The 20,969-nt window shown below is 48.2% G+C and overlaps 1 protein-coding gene across 1 annotated transcript in view; it reads right to left on the bottom strand.

Moving 5' to 3' along the window:
- The window catches only part of MVB12B (multivesicular body subunit 12B), a 185,798-nt gene that overhangs the window by 102,088 nt on the left and 62,741 nt on the right, over positions 1–20,969 (bottom strand). The window contains exons 4-6 of the mRNA XM_088019049.1: positions 19,375–19,471; positions 12,173–12,302; positions 8,379–8,501 (exon numbers count right to left, since the gene is read on the bottom strand). Of these exons, the coding sequence (XP_087875175.1) occupies positions 8,379–8,501; positions 12,173–12,302; positions 19,375–19,471 (350 nt within the window). The remainder of the gene's footprint in view (positions 1–8,378; positions 8,502–12,172; positions 12,303–19,374; positions 19,472–20,969) is intronic.

The following is a 20,969-nucleotide window of genomic DNA, read 5'->3' as shown; positions in this document are numbered from 1 at the left end:
ACGGGAGTACAATGTTATCATCTGTATTTCTGTGTGACTAGCCTTTTCTAAAGCATTAAAGGACAGAACGGAAACAGAAGAATCCCTGTCATCAATAAGCCAGCAAATCTAGTCATAAGACCAAACATAGATACACGTAGCAATGACAGGAAAAGGCGGAATGCCAAATCGTCTGGTGCGAGCAACTGGAGGAGGGGAAGGGGGAAAATAGACTGGGCCGGGCTTTCTAGAAGGGGCGAAGGCTATCCCAGGCTGGAAGGTGGACAGGACTAAGGCTCTGCATTCTGAAGTCTGGTCTGCCCCTTCCCGGAGGGCAGAGGCCGAGATACACAGCAATGGCCAGAGCAGAGACGGTTCTGGAAGGAGAGTGATGTGCTCAGGAGTCAAGAAGAGACTCATCTGATTAATGCAAGATGATGTGGGAGGTATGTCAGATAATAGGAAGCCAGTGAAGGTTTCAGAAAGTAAGAAGAACATGTGGAAATCTGGAAACCCCACCAGGACAGCAGGCAACGTAGGGCTTTAAAGTTCCAGGCAAAGAATGTCAAGGTGAGCTACTGAAATAATACCTCAGGCCCAGGAAGCTCAACCTTGAATCTAACTTTGATTTAAATCAGTGTTCAGGTCCCACCCCATGGACAGCCCTTCTCGGGAGCACCCCTGGCTGTTGGTACTTTCGAAAGCAGTGGGTGGAAGGTACCGGGGGCAGAGTGAGGGGAGCTCAAGTCTACAGTGTTGGTGTTAGTGCCCTGTGTGAAAAACATCTGCAGTAAGTCTTCATCTTCAAAGGGGTGACGCAGCCAGGAAGGAAATAAAAATGTGTATCCCATCTTCAAAGTTAAATAAACAAAAATGTGTGTGGTTTTTCGTGTGAAGGAAAAGGAAGTCTAATTATCCCAAGTGAAGCCAGACCCACAGTCCTGCCTGGGCACGCCCTGCGGAGGTGCAAGGCTCTGAAGGCCCCCGCTGGAACGGCCAGCCCCAAACCCTCCTTCAGTGGGACCAAGAGAGCTCCCCCGGGGCTCATGTACCCCCAACCTGTCTCTTGTTCCTATGGATGTGAGCTTGGAATCCAGGGCATACAGTGTTTACTGTTAGGGGGAAGAAAAGGATCACTGGAGTTGGCGGCCCTCGGCCTCTAATCTCACCTTGATGCAGGACACAGACAACTCTTCTCGTAAATGAGGGACCTTAAAGAAGAGCTTTCCACTCTGGAATTCCCTCTACTCCCCTAGGCTGAACCTTCTCCATTAAACCTACACAACAGGAAAATCTGCTGGGGCTCCTCTCCTGATAGGCAACGTCTCTGGTGCCAAGCCTTCTGCCCCTTGGGACGGCGGCAAACACCTCGTTGGGGAAACTTGGCCTCCCTGATGGGTGCTGTTCAAGTCCTGCCACAACAGGGCAGGGGACACACGTCCTCTGTAGCACAAAGACCGCCTTGTAACTGAACAGTGACAGGCTTAGACAACAGGACGCCACCCAGTGTGCTGAGGCTCCCTCCGCTTGCTGGCTTACTCTGCAGGTTGACCCCACGTCCCCGGGAAGGTGGGGTCTGGGGGTCCGGGGTGGGGGACAGAGCGCAGCGGCTCACGGGCTTCTGACAACGGCTGTGATGGGGGGTGTGCCTGGGCGTGCACGGCCTGAATTCCAGATCCTCGCAGTGTGATTGTCTCTCTCCTTTAGGAAGAGCCATTAACCTTTCAGATGACAGCCCTGGGATCGGAGTGACGGAACGATTTTTGAGGTCAGCAAGGATCTATGTTCTCAAAACCTGACATCGACATGCAAAAGTTGTGACTGAATCCTAGTGTCCCTGAGAGAAAGACTAAATGCATGTGACAGATCTTCTGCAATCAGAATGCCCCATTTCCCAGAGTATCTGTCACAGATTGATAACATCCACGCAAAAAGTTAAGTACAATTATGTCTGTCACTAAGAAACATACTTTGGAACCTGTGACTGACAACTCGCTGGGAGCTGACAAATCACCGGAAGATTACTGGAACAACTCAGGGCAGCACCATGTGCCGTATAAGGGAAGCTCAGCCCCGCCTGGCACCTGGGAGAAGCTCCCCAGAGGCTGCACCTCGCAGGCTGGGGCTGCACGGCAGGATTCAACAGCTGGTGAAGGAGTGTGTGCTCTGGGGTTCTGGGGTGGGGGGCGGGGAGAAGACACTTTCTCCCAGGGGAGGGCCAATGTCTGTGCAGGATCACACGTGCCCGTGGCCTGAGGGGGCAGCTTCTCCCTCAGAAGCACAATGTGCAATCAGGCCAAGGGAAAGGGCACAGTGGGAGCTACTAGAACCACACGTCCCATCTTTCCTAGGACAGCCCGAGTACAGGGTCCACAGAAGGTAGAAATGCCAGCACTCTGGAGTCCAGACTGCCTATTGCAGATGGACTCTGAAAGGGGCAAAATACAGGCCAAAGCTGGGACACAGACACAGGGGCAGCACCGTCGGGGCCCCTCTGTGCCATCCATCCCAGGGAGGGGGCCCCACGGCCCTCTGCAGCTCAGGGAGACACCCAGACACCAGCACTGGGGAGCAGAAGAGGACAATGGCCGCAAGTCAGATGGCGAGGAAGCACCGAAAGCCACACGGGCAGACCCCGGTGACAAGCACCCCCTGCTCTGCGCCCTCCCTACCCAGTGGAGCTGCCCGGAGGCACCCTCGGTAAGGTGTCTGCAAGGCCTACTGTGCAGGTCTGGGAGTCTGATTTTTTTTTTTTTTCTTTTTAAGTAGGCTCCACACCCAGTGCGGAACCCACTGCGGGGCTTGAACCCACGACCCTGAGATTAATACCTGAGTTGAGATCAAGTGTTGGGCGCTTAACTGACTGAGCCACCCAGGTGCCGTGGGAGTCTGAATTTTTGAGGATGGGGACAAGATACACTTCTTAAATAAGGCTTTTGAAGAACCCCTGCAGGTCTGAAAAATCCAAATGCTGTTTGAACGCTGCCCATGGCTGGGAGCACACAACCTCTTGAGTGGGCTTCTTCAACGCCATGGCAGTTTTGCCTTTGGGGAGTTCTTTAATTTTTTTTGAACATGTTAAGCCTAAATCTACCGCCTTAAAACTTCAGTCCACGTGATCTAATTTTTTGTCTTCTGGGGCTGCCAACAACCCATCCCCACCTGGAAACACTTCTCTCGGCTACATATTGACCATTTAAACACCTGAGGCCAGCTGCCCTGTCTCTACTCAGGGCAAAACAACGGTTCGTCGTACCCAAATTCAGTGCTCAGTTTGGGTAACTTTTACAAGGTGGTGTGTGGCAGTGGATGTGACCCTCCCAAATGAACCTGACAGGTGTAGGACACTACCTCCCCGGACACGCCCCACTGGCACACCAGGCCGCATTCTACACCATCCCAGTTCGTGCCCAGCCTGGTCACTGCACACAAATCACTAAGCCAGGTGTCCTCAGTTTGGTTCTTGTGCAACTGATTTTTTTTTTTTTTTAACCTGGGAGTGGGGTATGCCGTCTGTTTTTACCCAACACCTTTCATCTCCTGGTTCCAGTAGAGTGTTCGAGATGCAGAGTATTGATTCTGTCATTCAGCACATCAGCTCTCCCTAATGACTCTGTGTCATCTGCAAATTTGATAAGCGTGCCTCTGATGTCTTTATCAAGCCCCTGGTTCCACTGCTCAGCAAGCCAGGGGGCAGCAGTCCACCAGGGGCCCTCTCCCGGGACGACATGGAGCCATTCATTTATCCACACTCTGTGGCAACCGGTGCTCCATCAGTTGTGAATCCACCTGCCTCTCAGAGCTCTTTCAAACCTTGGAACTGGCAGCAGCAGAACCATATGTGAGACATGGTGCGAGCGGAGGAGCGGGGCCCACTGTGGATGAAGTGGGAAGGTGCTTCCTCTACCTGCCCTCTGCCCCAAGGCAGCGGCATGGAAGAGCATCAGAAAAGCCTGGATCCACACACCAACTGTCTGCTTCTATGTACCAGGCTGACTTAGAAGCTGAGGCCAGTCTGTCAGACAGATGGGGAGAGGGGACAGTGCCTCAACCCCAAGGCCAGCCTATGCTGAGCAGGGTGCACGGAGCAGACAGGCAGAGGGTGGAGCAGCCTGGACGCCCAGAGAGAAAACGGGGGCTCCCCACTCCTCGAAGAGGTGGCACGCCTTTCTCAATTGGAAATGGTCAGGAAACATGTGCAGAGATGTATGCGTGTGAGAAGAGTCACTGAACAAGGAAGAGGTCTGCAGAGACACATTGTCATCCTGTCTTTTGCCATGAACTTTACCAAACATGGCATCCGATTCACTGGATACAGCCAAGGGGCTCCCTCTTCTCTCCAGGGGCCCAACCATTCTGAAAGGACAACCGAGATCTGGCCTCCCGACTAGCATTCCCTGCAACAACAGGAAGGAAACAGGCAGGAAGCGCTTGTTCCTAGGGCTGGCACCTGCCTCTAGAGCGCGCAGTTCTGCTAGGACCATGAGGTCCTCAGGTAATGACTCATCAACTCCGGAGAAAGTCCACCAACCGCTCCTTTTGCCTGAAATAAGCTGGGGATAACAGCTCTCCAAAAAATGGCACAGAATTCTTTGAAATATGAGTAACAACATAAGAAATGGAGGCAGAGCACACGTTTTTAGTTTTTTTAGCTAACATTGTCTTTTTCTTTTTTTATTATGTTATGTTAGTCACCATACAATACATCATAAAAGCTCGAGCTCAAGCTGGCAACAAGGTCTGCTACTGGCCCTCCTTTGGTCCCTTGCAGTCCCCGCCGGGAATTTGCTGGGAAAAGGGCCTGCTATCCCTTGGAACCAGCTCGCTAGTCCTCCTGGCCACCTCCAAATCTGGTCAGTAGAGGGCGCTGCATCACCGCACACGCTCGCTCGCTCTAGCCCTGCTGTGCCACCTGATCCCTGCGTCCACACAAAAGACCACACTTGGAAGTATTTCTTATGCTTACGCTCTAGTCAGAAAAGGACCCAAGGAGTGCTGAGAGACTCAGGAGTCGTCAGGGGCAGGGGGGAGCTGCAACACAGGGTCCTAGGCTGTTGGAGAAGCATTTGCTGCAAAACTGAGCATGTGCCTGAATCTGGGCAGAGTGCTACGAGGTAACAGGCACTGGACATGGTTCCCGCCCTCAAGGAGTTCACAACCTGACCACAACCCAAGGTGAAGGCACGATGGCTGAAAAGAAGCATTCAGAGAGGAAAGCCCAGCCCAGGCCCAGGCCCAGGCCCAGGCCCAGGGTGTTCAGGGAAGGCTTCCTGGGAGAGGCATCTGAGCCAACATCTAAGACAGGGGATTTGAGACACATCGTTGTATAGCTGTCCGCAGGAGCAAAGGCACAGAAACACGAAAAAGGAAGGGAAGGAGAGACTACCAGTTTAGCTTAAATTCTGAAGCTTAGGGATGGGGGAGAGCAGAGGTCCCAGGAGCTGGATTTGGAAGCCTTCACCCTACAGGCCCACTGCAGACCCCCACACCAGGAAAACAAGTGTCTCCCGCAGCCCACCACCGGAGAGAAAGCTATCGGATTCCTCTGCTGGGGAGATTACAGACCTGAAACCTCAAGGAAATAAGATGCTCTTCATTTCACAAATCTTCAGTGGAAATACTGAGTGAAACATCAGCATTTCATTTTTTTAAAGTCAAAGGTACTGAATAGGAAAACAATAGAAAAAGCAAAGACACCCCCCCCCTCCACGATTCATTAGGAGGCTCACAGAGATGTGCATACCACCTGGAAAGGACTGCCCAGCGAAAGAGAACTGGGGACAGACAAGTGGCATTTACCCGGAAGCATTAATGTAACATTCAGTTATCCTTCGGCGTACCGGTGGGCTTAACCTTACAGCCACATGGGAATACGTTTTTATCTTATTTTATTTTTAAAGATTTATTTGAGGGAGAGAGAGAGAGACAGAGATAGCAACAGAGAACAGGGAGGAGAAGGAGAAGCAGGCTCCCAGCTGAGCAGGGAGCCCAACATGGGGCCCGATCCCAGGACCCCGGGATCATGACCTGAGTCGAAGACAGACGCTTAACCGATTGAACCACCCAGGCGCCCCGGGAATACACTTTATATGGACTATTCTGACATCTATTTCATTTGGCAAGTAAAACAAAACTGATCCAATTTCCTTGTAGCCCTTGTAACCACAAACTGTACAAGAGTTTTACATAAAATACATAAACCTTATAAACCTTTTGTTCTAACGCACTACCTTCAATTCTGCCTGGCTTCCCGTGGCCTGCGTTCTCGGGCCCTCTCGCTTCAGCTGCTAGTGACCGTGTTCTCTCGCTGCCTGGCAAGCTTCTGGGGAGGTCGCTCTTCCTGCTTTAACTGGGAGAAGCAGTGCTCTTGATCCAACAGAAAAGTTATAGCCAGCCCGGAGGTGGGGCCCAAGCCTAGGCCCTTCCAGATCATGTGATGTCAACAGGCAGCAGCTGTAATCATTCCAGAACTATGGGTCTGAGCTGCCCCCGGACACAGGTGATGGGTCTGAGCTGCCCCCGGGCACAGGTGATGGGTCTGAGCTGCCCCCGGGCACAGGCGATGGGTCTGAGCTGCCCCCGGGCACAGGTGATGGGTCTGAGCTGCCCCCGGGCACAGGTGATGGGTCTGAGCTGACCCCGGGCACAGGTGATGGGTTTGAGCTGCCCCCGGGCACAGGTGATGGGTCTGAGCTGCCCCCGGGCACAGGTGATGGGTCTGAGCTGACCCCGGGCACAGGTGATGGGTCTGAGCTGACCCCGGGCACAGGTGATGGGTCTGAGCTGACCCCGGGCACAGGTGATGGGTCTGAGCTGCCCCCGGGCACAGGTGATGGGTCTGAGCTGACCCCGGGCACAGGTGATGGGTCTGAGCTGACCCCGGGCACAGGTGATGGGTTTGAGCTGCCCCCGGGCACAGGCGATGGGTCTGAGCTGCCCCCGGGCACAGGCGATGGGTCTGAGCTGCCCCCGGGCACAGGCAACAGCATGCAGCTGTGCCGATGCTCTGGGTATTGAGAAAGGACCGTGAAAATGCTGACCTGAGCTGTGTTAGCCCAGTACCCCTAAACTGGAGGCACTCCACTGCTCACCCTGCGACTCTGGGAAGCTCACTGGCTCTTCCTGTCTCTTCGTGCCAATTCAAGACTAAAAACTACTTGTCAAGTTTCAGGCCATTCCGAGTAGTCAAGCTGAAGTATCACTCTGGGTTTGTGAAACTGTCACCAAGAAAGACCAGACCCGAAGGACAGAGTCCTCTGCGCTGCTGGCTCACGACAGTGGCGCTCTTCTGAGGGGGGCAGATGCTCAGCCAGAGGAACAGGGCGCAGAGAACCGGCGGCCACACCACCCTCTCGTCTGCACCTCCCGGAGGGCAGGGTGTGGTCTGTGGGCCCCGGAGGAGCCCCACAATCTGTTCCTGACAGACACTGTTCATCTCTATTCACCCATGTGGAAGCTTTTAGACTCATTCTCGTTTATGCTACATCCCTCCCCAAACAGCACTGTCTCACCAATTCTTGTTTTTTACTTTTGTAAAAAAGTATTTTTTTTATTTATTTTTTTTACTTTTGTAATCACTTTCTCAAATTTAATCCCTCCTTGCTGTTTGTTCCTTGCCCTCAAATAATTCACTACTAGTAAGGCACAGGGTGTTTTTTTTTTTTATTATTGAACTATAGCTGACATACATTGTTATATTAGCTTCAGGTGTACAACACAGGAAATCGACAATTCTCAACATTAGGCAATGCTCACCACGATAAGTCAGTGCTGAGAGGTAAGAGTTTTTTTTTTTTATTTGACAGGATTCTTTTTACCACCTGCTTTTTGCAGAGACCATGACTACCTCTATTAAACTGAAATCAGGTGCAGAGTGACCCGTTTGCTCACCTAAGTTTCTTTGTGGAGTTACTGAAACCAGCTCCCCCAAAAACCTTCTCGCTATTCTCTCATACCCAAACTACCCGTTTCTTAGTTTGTAGCTCACTGGGAAAAGAAACAATATGAAAACGAGCAAAATTACTTACCAACCCTCAAATGAGTTGTTGACCAAGGCAGAGAAGGAATTCTGCCTTCTTATGGCCAACCACATGGCTACAAATCATGTGTCTGTGTGCAGCTATGAGCTCTTTAGAATAGCCAGCCAATTTAAAGTCGAATATTCTGCTATCTTAGGAGCCTGCAGAATACGTACAAGATAGAATACAGAATGGCCTTTACATTTGTGTAATGCAAACATTTCTAATTGGATTTTTAAAAATCTCCTCTAGCGGTGTATTGCTTCTGCAGTTTTCAGTAGATACTAAGTGGAGGTGTTCTAAAATGTCACGCAGTGAGACCCAAGACCACATCACTGTAACATGCGTTAACAGCACAGGACACCACTGACGAGGCCTCACCTGGGGAGATTGGGGGCTGGGGTGGAAGCAGCTGATGACTGGGAAGGTGTTGTGGGTTGAGATGAATCATGATTCCTCGGTACTTTGCCCATTCGATACCAGATCCCCATGCTGTTCAGTTCCCTTTAGGAGAAAACAGAAATCTTCATAGTGTGGTTCAGCACAAAGCATTTACCTGAGCAACAAAGCAAACCAACCCATTTAAAAGAATCGCAGTCTCCAACACCAGGGAGTCCACTCTTGCCCACAAAGATCAGTTCCATCACCACCCTTTGTGCTCAGGGTGTCAGAGTTCAGAGCCTGATGTGAAGTCAACTGTCCCAACGAGGCAGGCTCTCTGATTTGCCATCTTCTTTACCTGCGCTGGAGCCTGCCTTCTTACTACACTATTGATGTTTTCGTTGGTTCTCAGTCTTCAAAATTCTTTTTATTTTGCCACTTCATTATAGGTAATTATGTAAAAATCCACTTCAAGTTCTTTGTATGGTTAGGGTGAGACAGACGGGGCAACAGTGGGCGAACGGATGCATGTGCCTGTTTGTTTTTTGTTTTTAAAGACTTTATTTGGGGGGGCAGGAGTGGGGGCAGGGAGGAGCACAGGCAGAGGGAGAAGCAGGCTCCCCACTGAGCAAGGAGCCCGACACAGGGCTCAATCCCAGGACCCCGGGATCATGACCGGAGCTGAAGGCAGACGCTTAACCGACTGAGCCACCCAGGCGCCTGTATGTGCCTGGTTTTTTCCCTATGAGGGGAATTAGCCCCACCCTGTTCAAGGACATGTCCCAACTTCTGGATAAAGCTCCCATTGCCTGGAGATCACCTGCAGTTGGCTTCATTCTCAGGGGCAGCTGGGGAGACCTCTTCAAACCACAAAGCCTGAGGCATGTGCCTCATGGACCACTGCAACCAAGAGTGATCACAAAGGGGCTCGACAGATGCCACATCAGGTCTCCTGTTCCCTGATGTGTGCCCCTACCCCACCCCATTATGAGTGTTTACAAGACAGGTTTGGTCTTAGAAACTGGAACAGGGTTATTTTAGCCACATCCAACTTAAAACTTCTCAACTCCCCCATCGAACTGCATCTCATCAAACAATGAGGACAGATTTATTCAGTGGAGAATCCTGGCAGCTTCTCAGTACACTACAGGAACTACTCTAAACCACAATCACGTCTTACCAGGTGGCTGATTCCCATCGGCCACCCTGATTCCATCACACCTCGGCGATGGCCCCATGGTCCTGGCCTTGGAGGGGCTGTTCTCAGCCTGAGGTTCGTCTCCCCCAGCCGACAAGCCTGAACTCTTGCAGAGTAATGTATGTGCTCATTTTTAAGAGAAAGGTGACTCAGAGTTCTGGACACTGTTCTTTTTCCTTCCTTAAAAATAATACTGGAATTTTCTTCTTCTGAAAAGGAGTTTTTGCTCTAAGATGATACAAAATATGCTTTATTTAGCAATCTTTCCAAAATGATATAAAAGAAAGAAGGCTCTAATTTTGATTATCAAGATATATATGGTAACAATCTATTCTTTAGAATTGTTTAAATTGGTTAACAATTGAGTCTTTTAAAGTACTACAGCTTGTAATTAAAAATATACATAGTAACTGAAATTAGACTTTAAAAATTCATTGTTAAATTGTTGCTTTCTACTATTTATATGTAAATGGCTGCTTCTAGGTACCTGAAGTACAGTCATTTTTTTAAACTATTTCCTCCTCCCGTAATCCTGTTCATATAATTAGTTTAAACCATGTTGCAAAACAGGACTTTGGATTGTGTAGGAAGGGGATGATCACAGAATTCTGAGACAGAGCATTCGGATTCCACAGCCGAAGAGTCTAAACGAACTTTCATGCACCAGGATGAAAATCATCTGCTCCCATGACACCTGTTCTCCAGGTGCTCCACACAAATACCACACCTCCAGGCCATCGCCCACAGGGAAAGGTCCACAGAGAAAGGCCCGGTTTGTAGAGTGAAGACCTGGGTTCAAGCGAACAAGAAGCAAAACAGAACACAACCCAGATCCAGAGGCCACTGCAAAAGCCAAGTAGGAGAGCACACCCATGGGGACCCAGGGGGATGAGCGGGGTACCTGCAGACCTGGCCAGGGAAAGAGGGATGCCGAAAACCATCTCGGGGACTCATTAGTTTGAGAGACCTGAATTCAGTTGACTGAATATAATAAATACTCTTATCTTCTGGGCATCCAGCATCCATTCACCCCTCTTTCTGACTCGTTGCCTGCTTCCTTCCATATTTGGGGGGGCACTCAACCCCTCAGTCTTAGCCTCTGGGTTCCAATGGAGTCAATCCCATTTCCAGCTCAGTTCTGGTTTCTCAGACAATGACACCTGTCCAGGTAGCAGTCATGGGTTCAGGGCACAGGACTTCAGTGAGATCAATTAAGACCAGTTAGACTGAATTCTAGAACCTGTTTGAATTATCAAGAACGTAGATTTGCTCTTTGCCTCAGAAACTGAACCTGAAGGAAAAGTAGGTAGAGCTCCCACACCACCATTAGTCCACTAACTAGGGGAGAAGATGTGGAAGAATGGGATCCACACTTTGGAATCAGAGCAAGGAGGTAAACGGGGGAAACTAGACCCTAGTGATGTCCTCTGAGCACCTACTTCAAGCCACACCTGAAGCCATCCTGCCCCCTGAACTCCGCTGTTATGCCAGACCACAAATTCTTCCTTTTGCTTGAGCCAGCCTGGGTTGGGTTTCCTGTCACTTACAAGCAAGAGTGCGGAATGAAATCCTGAGATTCCCTGTCTTCGTGTTTACAAAATAGCTACAGAGCTGGGTCCATGCCTAGTACTGAGGCTACCAGGTATACAAGACACAGCGGGCCTAGCCCTCAGCTGTCCTCTGCCTATCGGGGAAGATGAACATGAGACCAGAGAAGTACACAGGGAATTATCATGTAGTCATGGGATACTCGTGTTTCTTCCTGACTCAGACCTTCCAGTGGCTCTTCAGCGTGCTTGGGATAAAATCCCAGCTGCCGCTATGCTAACCGCTCACCCCAGAGCCCGACTCACCCTCGCTCACCCACATCGGCTACACCGGGCTACTTCCTGCCCCTGAACATGCCACACCCATTCCCGCCTTTACTCTTGCTCTGCTCCTGAGCCTAGAAGGCTCTGCCTTCAAGTCTCTGCATGGCTGACTTCTTCTTGACATTGACATCTCTGCCACATGTCCCCACCCCACCCCACCTCCGACACCCTCACTGAAGTAGCCTCCATTCATCGCTGTGTTTCATTTTCGCCACTAATGAAATGGTCTCACTCATTTATTACTTGTTTGTTGCTTGTCTCCCCTTTTAGAATACCAACTCCACGACAGCCAGGCTTCGCTTGCTCATTCACCACCATATCCAGGGTCTTTGGCCCCGAGGTACAAATGGGTGCTCCTCAAACTCTAGTGGGGTGAATAAACAATGCAGAGAGTTGAGGCCGAGTGGTCAAAAAGGAGAGGACACCTGGGCTTTCAGCTATGTGGGAAGGTCCCCGAGGAGCCTGAAGGACGAACACACAGAAGGACAAGGGAAGGAAAGGCCCTTAGATGGAGCAAGCAGCATGGACAAGGCACAGAGAGGTCAAGAGCTCGGCACCTGGACTGGCAGCAGCATTAGCAAGAAGGGCAGTGATGAGAGCTCAGGCCGGAGAGGCAGGTGGCCGAGAGCCCCGTGGGTCCCACGGCCTCAGGACTTTTATCCCCAGGAGTGACCTGAGCTCTCTGGGCAGAGAGAAGAGAGGACATCTGTGTTACTAAGACTTACCCAATAAACGTGTACTGAGGAGGGGCCTGCTTGGTCCGGCCCATGATCCGAATGTCACAAATTGCAGCTTCAGTTGAATCCCGTGGGATAAATTTAATGCACAGCCTCTTTTTTCTAAAAGCCAATTCCTCTGAAGAAAAGGACAACAAGAAAAGGCATGAGTCTTCCAGAGATGCCAACATCTCTGTTCTGAGTGCCGTGTCTCCTGTCATGTTCCCTTCCTGGTGGCAGGAGCGACTAGCCATCCAGGTCACTGGGCTGCGCCCCTCCTGCCCTCCACAGGGTGCAGAGGCTGTGACTGCGGCGCGGGCACCAGTCACCCTGCCCTGCATCTGGGACCTGACCCCAGGCACCTCTGCGGGGAAGGGCTCCCAAGGACATGCAGAGCTGGAACAAACCCGTGGGGCTGGCTTCTAAAGGCCACAACCACCATCTGCTCACTGCTCAAGCCATCAGGGACATACACACAGGCACCCTGAATATTAACACTTTTGCCAGGTGGACTTTTCTTCTTTTTTACTCTTTATTATGGGAATTTTCAAACATTTCCCAAAGTGGGGAGAACAACAGACTGAATCCACCCGGTCCCCTCATCCAGTTTCAACATTGCCAACAAGGCACAAGCTGCTTTCGCCTCTCCCCCCTAATCCGTGGCGGTTTTGCTAGAGGATTTAAGATGAATCCCCACACTGTGTCATGTCACCCATCAATATCTCAGTAGGCATCTATGGCAAACAATTTGTTTTATTATGACCAGCAGGCTATTATCATACCTAACAAAATGAACAATGATTCCTTAGTATCACCCAGTAGATAGTCTATATTCAAGTTTTCTCCATTGTCTCAAAAATACCATTTAACTATTGCTTTGCCTGGATCAAGATCCAAACGATGTCGATGCACCGAATATGGTTGTTAGGCCTCTTGGGTTCCTTTTATTCTGTAAGGACCTCTCTACCCTCCCCTTTCCTTCAGGCCACTGGTAAGTTGGGGAAATTGGGTCATTCTCCGGTATTTCCTGTGAACTGGCAGTTAGAGCAAAAGGCTTGATTAGATGCTGGTTAGATTATTTTTTTTAGGTAGGAACGATTCACAAGTGGTGCAGAGATGTCTGATAGTGTCCTGTTGCAAGGCACGGAGTCCAGCTCTGCCACCCTGCGTGGGGTTCTGGTGGGGTCGGCCTGCGACCTGGGTCATAACAAGTCCCCAGCAACTGTTCTTTGGGCAGCGTTTTCATCCCCTGATGACTGCTGCTTAGATTCATAATTTCACTAAAGTTTTCAAAATGGTGATTTTCTAATTCTGTGATTCCTTCTGTATTTATTAGCTGGAATTCTTCTACATAAAAAGCAACTTTTCTTCTTCAACTACTTGCTCTCCCTGAAAAAGCTTTGGTACAGGAAAGGAAAAATAAATACGTGTGATTCTTTGCTCTTATTTATTAAATCTTAAAGCAATGAGCTGGCGATCTAGCAACCGCCAATGGTGACTAACCAGGTGTTTTTTGTTTGTTCATTTGTGGTTTTTAAATATGAATTCCAATCAGTTGCAGACACCGGATACAGGAGTCAGGTGTACCTGGGTTGAAATCCCAACTCGGCCATCAGCTCTATGATCTTAGGCAAGTGACTTAATTTCTCTGAGCCTAGGTTTCATTATCTGTAAAACGGAGTTAATGAAACCCCACCCCAAAGGGACGTTGGGTGGATGAAATGTGATAACACTTCCTATGCTTCACCTAGCCCAGCGCCTGGCACACAGTAAGTGCTCAATAAAGCATAGCCATGAAAGTTCTTATCATCATTACTACCGGTAAGCCTCCAGGGCACAACTTATGTCAGCGTTTGGCATTGACTTTCAAGACCTTTCACTTCTGGGGCAGGAAGTAAGCACACTCAAATCAGACACCGAGTGGGGAGGGAAGGACAGTCACGCCACTGGTCCTGGCTTGACCAAGGGGAGATTACCGTCAGTCGTGTTGTCTTATTGTTGACTGGGGGGAGGGTGTCTTTTAAAGAGCCAGGTAGAAACTCAGAAACTCGGTGGGTTCTTTTCCCAGGCAAGGAAACTGAGGGCTAGATCAGATATATGAGCTATGAGTAATAATGTCCTGAATCCAGACCCCAGACATTACACCCTACAAGACAGGGATGGTATCCTGGAGGAAAACACCCATACCAACACCGCACCTTCGAAAACTATTAGCTGGTAAGATCAGACCTGGTAAAGCGTGAAGAAGGTGAGATGAAAATGCAGGTCTATTACTTGCTTTTGCCACGCTGCTCTTTGCTCTATTCCTCCGTCTACAGCAACTCGGGGTAAGAGATGAAGCCACTAATTACACATGCTTAAACAGGCCTAATTTTAAGTAAACATATTATACAGAGTCAATAGAAATGTGTTCAGTCACGCTAATGAACACAGGGAAAGGATACAGCACTTTACTAAAACAAACAGTCTTCCAGTTTCTAAGTACTGTGTGGATAGCAACAAACTATTTTAAATTCATTACAGGAGTCTCATCTTTTTGGCTGACTTTATAAAATCGGGGCCTTAAATGCACTGAGACTTCACAGAGCTGACCACAGGTTCATCCGGTCAGCCTGGGCTCACCGTGCCCCCCTGGGGACAGGCTCTAGGAAATGACCACACAACCCAAAATGAACAGGCTGCCCTAAACCCACCCTTCTTGTGTGATAAGACGCTTGTTGGTGATGCCAAGACCTGCCCTCAGAATGCCCACGGGCAGCAACTGTCAGGGGGAAGAGGCCTCCCACCCAGGACCACCGGGGTCCCACCACAGCTGGACCACAGGCCCAGGCAGGACGCAGCCCTGGGCCTCCTCACTTAACTGGTTCAACAAATTAAGAGGAAAATGCAGAATGGGAAATCCCCTTGTGGCTCCAGAGTCTATCAATATAAAGACATTATAAGTCAATTAGTTGTCAAAACTGAACACCAATGCAAATTTTGAAACTAAGAAAAGCACGAGGGAGAAGTAGGAAATTAATACAAGTCTACAAGGCAATTTTAGCTCCTAGGCAGACAAGTCATATAAGAGTAAGCAAAAGCAGCAAGCAAACACTTGTGAAAATGTTCAGCCTTGCTAATAAATGATGACATGAAAATTAAATAAAATTAGAACAGTAAAACTGAATAAAAATTTAAAACCTATGCTGGCAGGACTGTGGAAAACAGGCACAAGCCTGTATCATTAGTGGCACCGTGAACTGGTATTTCTGGAAGTTAATTTGGCAACAGAGAATAATAAAGCTTATCTGTATGAAGCCCATCCTCTGAGCAAGGCACCGTGTATGGTAGGTGTCTCAGGTGATTCACAAGTGAATTAAACATGGATCTTGCCCTCAAAGAAAGAGGTAAGTAGTGCAGATGTGCATAAAACATGTAAGCAGCTAAAATGCAAGCTTTACATTATGAGGTAGATACTAATCCCCCCGTTTTACAGATAAGGAAACCGAGGCCTAGAAAGGTGAAGTCATTTGCTTGGGGCACTAAAGCTGTAAGCGGCAAAGCCAGGCAGTCTCAGGTGGGTCTGACTCCAGAGTCCACGTGCTGCCTGCCCTAGGCCAAGCCGCAGTGCGTCCTGACAGAGTTGAGGTGGGAAGTGAGAGACAGAATCTATTCTTCCTTTGGCTTCTGGCCACTGTAACCTGTGGTGCTTCCCTCCCTCCCTCCGTCCACTGAATGTGTGCTGAGCCGGGTGTGATGAAAAGCAGCAGAGAAGGCAGATGGTCCCTGATCTCTCTGACGAGAGAGAGCTCTCTCTGATTATGCTGTGATGCAACTCCGTGCTTTCAGGGCCAGGTCACCCACCAGACTAAGCTCCCAGAGGGAAAGGCCAGCATCTCAGTCAGTTGCCTTCTCTCACAAAGCCTGCGGTGCCTACACAAGGCATTCATCAATCTCCACTTACTGTGGAAGAGAGAGAGCTTGCTTGAAACTGGTATCTGGGGGTCAGAGACGGTTTCATGCAGGGGGCAGAATTAAAGCTCACCCTTGAAAGATACAGGGTGTGGACACTCAGAGTTGAGGGAAAGGGCTTTTCAGACAGGGAAAAAAACAACGAAGCAAATAAGTAGAGCCAGGAAAGAAACAAGGGTGAAGAGCGCACAGTGAGTGCCTCAGTTTGGGTAAAGTATAGGGTGCTTGAAGATGAGGAAGACGTTTCTAGAAGAAGGCTGGAGCAGACCGTAGAGGACCTAAGACCCAGTAGCCTCCAGTACTTGGAAACGCATCACAAGAAAATCCTTCAAAATCAATGCATACCCAAACTGGTTTATAGATTCAACACCACTCCTACCAAAATATCAGCTAGCTTCTTCGCAGAAATGGACTAAGCCTAAGATTCATATGGAAATTCAAAGGACCCAGACTAGCCTAAATAATCTTGAAAAAGAAGAATGAGGGTGGAAGACTCATACTTCCTGGTTTCAAAACTTGCCACAAAGCTACCGTCATTAAGACTGCGTGGTATTGGCATGAGGAAAGACATACAGATCAATGGAAGAGAACTCAGGGTCCAGAAAACTCACATTTATGGTCAACTGATTTTCAACAAGGATGCTGAGACAATTCCATGGGGGAAAGACTAGTCTTTTCAAGACATGATGCTGGAACAACATGACATTCACATGCGAAAGAATAAAGGAGGACCCCTATCTCACACCATACACGGAAGTTAACTCAGAATGGATCAAAGACATAAGTGTAAGAGCAAACACTACAAAACGCTCAGAAAAAAAGAAAAACAGGCAGTGACCTTGAATTAAGCAATGCTTTCTTAGGTATGACACCAAAAACATAAGCAACAAAGGAAAAAAATAAACAAACGAAACTCCATCAAAATAAAAAGCTTGTGTATTTCAAAGGACATCAAGAAAGTGAAAAGAAAACTCAAAGAAAGAACATTTTGCAAACCATATAATTAATAAAGGGCTCATATCTAGAATATGTTCAAATATTTATAACTCAATAATAAAACAGACAACCCAATTTAAAATGCCAGAGGATCAGAATAGACATTTCTCCAGAGAAGATATACAAATGGCCAGCAAGCACACAAAACTATGCTCAACACCATTAACCATCAGGAAATGCAAATCGAAACCACGAGAGACCACTTCGTGCCCAGTAAGATGGCCAGAATAATAAGAACAAGTGTTGGCGGAGATGCGGTGACACCGGAGCCCGCATGTGCCGTTGGTGGGGATGTAAAATGGCACTGCTCCTTTGAAAAACAGTCTGGCAGCTCTGCGAGAAGTTAAATATAGAGTTACCATATGACTCTGGCAGTTCCACTCCTAGGTACGGCCCCACGAGCAATGAAAACACGTGTCTCCACAAAAACCTGTACGTGAATGTCCACAGCAGCACCAGTCTTAACAGTCCAAAGAGGAAACAACCCGAATATCCACCAACTGAATGGGTAAGCAAAATGCCAAAGTCCACAAAACGGAATATGATTTGGCAATAGAAAGGCATAAAGTACTAACACATGCTACAACATGGACCTACCTTAAAAACGTTATGCTTGGTGAAAGAAGCCCATCACAAAAGACCACATGTTGTAGGATTCCACTTACATGAAATGTACAGAACAGGTAGGTCTGTATAGAAAGTAGATCAGTGGTTGCCCAGGGCTGGAAAGGGGTGAGAAGGGGCAGGTTGGAGAGGAATGGGGAGTGACTGCTAATGGGTACAGGGTTTTGGGGGAGGGTGTGATGAAATGTTCTAAAATTAATTGTGGTAAGAGTCACACAACTCTGTGAATACCCTAAAGACCACTGAATTGTATATTCCAAATGGGTAAATTAATGGTATGTGAATTATATCTCGATAGAACTGTTACCAACAACACCTGATGCATAAATGTATTAAATCTATCTGTAAAAGGCACTTAACCACATGCTGCGACAGGGTCGCGCGGTGGTTAACAGTAGGGCTGGAGTCAGACTCCCGTGTGTCTTCTCGTGACTCCCTTACTTCCAGACATGTGATCGTGGATAAGTTCTGCAAACCCTCAGGAGTTACTGTGCCCCACTGTCCTCACGTGGGATGCGTATAACAATACCCATCTCCGAACAGGGGTCTTCTGGAGATCCAGTGACGTCAGGTACATAAAGCATTTACCACGGGGATGAGCATCTGGTAAGTCACATACCACATATCAGCTAGCATGATTATTAGCTAATACATCTAATAAGAAAAGCAAAATGTCCAAAAGTGAGAGGACTATTAAGAAAACAAAAATGTGCGATACAACGGACTTGACTTGTTTTGAGAAAATGACGGCTGAGTGGCAGCTGAGCAGATAAACAAAGTCTGGTCAGTACAAAACGCTAGCAAGAAAACAGCGAAAGATTATGGGTCCAAAATGGGGCTAACTATGGAAAGATAAAGTATGCGTGACAAAGAATGAGATAAAGGATTTCATAAATGAATCAGGGGTAATAAAGAAAGGACTCTTTGTTTTTCATTTACTGCTTCACCGCTGGAGACTTCCTAAAGTTAGTGACAGTAATTAAAAATAAAACAAGTTAAGTTAAATCAAAATGAGGAGGCTCAAATATCCAGAGGTTTTCCAGCATTATTTAATAACCGACAGGCATGACAAGAACGGCAAAGCCCTTCCAGATCCTGAAGAAGCTTTGGTTGGTCGGTGATTCGCTTTTGCTCACTGTGGCTCAGGGGTCAGCGTATTCATTCGGATTCGATCCTGTGTCCACTAACGTGCAGTCTTTCTGGTTCTGGCTTTTCTTGTGTGCTCCAAGAGCCAAAAATAAGGACATTATTGCACTTATATTCCTTGGGCGTCTCTGATTTTTTTTTTCCTTTTGCTTCTGGGTCTTGTGCCAAGCTTGGCTTCCACGACACCAGAGGATGTGGACTAAGTAGGGACTATAACCAGTTTCACCGTTCCATTCCTGAGTGAGCCGATTCAGCAGGGAGCCCATTCTAAGAGAAAAGGACATTCTGCTCATTTACATGCTGCTACCCAGAACACCACAAACTCCTCGGAGAACCAAGTCAGACACGCGGCAAAAGCAGCAGGGTTTATTCACGGGCATGAAGCAAGGCCTCCTAAAATGTTCCCAAAGAAAAATGCACACACAAAACATCTAAAAATATACCTGGTGGAAGAAAAGTCCCATTGTGATGAGTGGTACTAAAGGGAGACTCACGTGTGTCCACTGTCTCCTGAATTGGGATGAAGCCTACAGGCAGAGTGTCCTTGATGTCAATGAGCTTCATATCCACTAACACGTTCCCTAAATGACTCTTGGGAAGAGAGAAAAGAGATACAGATTATTAATCTGAACACCCCTGTGGTGGGTTTGCCATTTTGGCTTCGAGATGCATATTTAACACAATGACTCATGCAGCTTTACTACAGCAGGTTAATTAGAGTAGGTGCCACTTAATGTTCCCCAGCGGCTATGCGGGGACTCGGGTGGCCCCTGGGAAGGAGCTTCATCTGTAGCACCTCAAAGCCACTCACTCAGACATGGCTTTGGTTAGCTAGACAGCAACCCAGGAGAAGCGTGAGACATAACCCAGCAGAGGGCAGCTGTGCACGCATGTCCTGGGACCAGGCTGCCACTCAGCCTGGAGCATGGGCTCTCGGGGGCCAGCAGGTTTTAGAAAAGAGCACATTCCTAGGGCAGTCACTGCAGCAGGGGAGCGCTGCATCAAAGCCTACCAGATCGCCAGTCTGCATACTGACACACATTTCAGTTGCTGGATATGTTCTGGAAAATGCCAGGAATCACAAACTAATACAGACTGAAAAGCCCTGCTGCCTCAATATTACACATCTACTAAAATGACATGTACAAGGGCCTCTTATAGTTTCTACTTAGTGGTAGCATAAGGGGTCCACAGTGCGCGGTTTCTGTAACCAGTGCAAAAATACAATCTGAAGGCAGCACACGCCATTCTGTAACCGCAGGAGAGCATCCTCTGCAAACACACCGGCATTTGCTGCCCACATTTCTGGCTGAAATGCTCCATGCCAACACTAGCTCGGAGAGCCAATCAAGGAATTCTTACCATCTGAACGCTGCACTATCGTCTCTCTTGGCCCCTCTCTATTTTCCTTCCTACCAATTTAAAATGGCACATCTGTGAGGTTCTTTCTTCAGTATCTGTCTCACCACAAGAGTTCAAGGGCCATGAGGACCAAAACTGTCTGTTACTACTATACATCCAAGCGTAGCACGCTTCTTGGCACATGGTAGGTGCGCAATTATTGTCTACTGAATGACGTAATGTTTTGGGGCACATTTTCAACTGGGTGGGCCAGAGTTGGAAATCAAATTGGATCTGCTTAGATGACAAATCTAAACTGTATCAATAAAAACAAAAGTATACTTAATAAATACATTATAAACCGAAAGCTCACAAGTGAAATAAATTCTTCAAACTTCACTATGACAGTCAATGTGTCAAGTGTCAACTGTGACCAGGGCTTTTATGGCACTGTTGTCACAAAACTGTTTCTTTCTCTCACAATTACTGCGTTTGGCGACTATTTTCTATTATTACATTTCAGGTAGCTGCGTCTTGGGGAAACAATGCACAGTGCAGTGCAGCCCATGGAATGTGCAACCTTACTAATGCAGAATAAATCTCTGACCGTGTAGAAAAGGTTTGAAACGTTAACCTAACTCGAAAACATCAGCTGCTTTCAGAATTGCCTGATCTAATCTATCATAATTTTTTCTTTTCCTGGCAGTTGCCTTTCCGTGTCATCACTGCTTTCTGCATTGAGAAATTA

Source organism: Eumetopias jubatus, unplaced genomic scaffold (genome assembly GCF_037043125.1).
Source record: "Eumetopias jubatus isolate StellerSeaLion01/CBP00866 unplaced genomic scaffold, mEumJub1_p1.0 scaffold_15, whole genome shotgun sequence".
NCBI classification, from domain to species: domain Eukaryota; kingdom Metazoa; phylum Chordata; class Mammalia; order Carnivora; family Otariidae; genus Eumetopias; species Eumetopias jubatus.
This window is presented reverse-complemented; position numbering and strand designations above follow the sequence as displayed.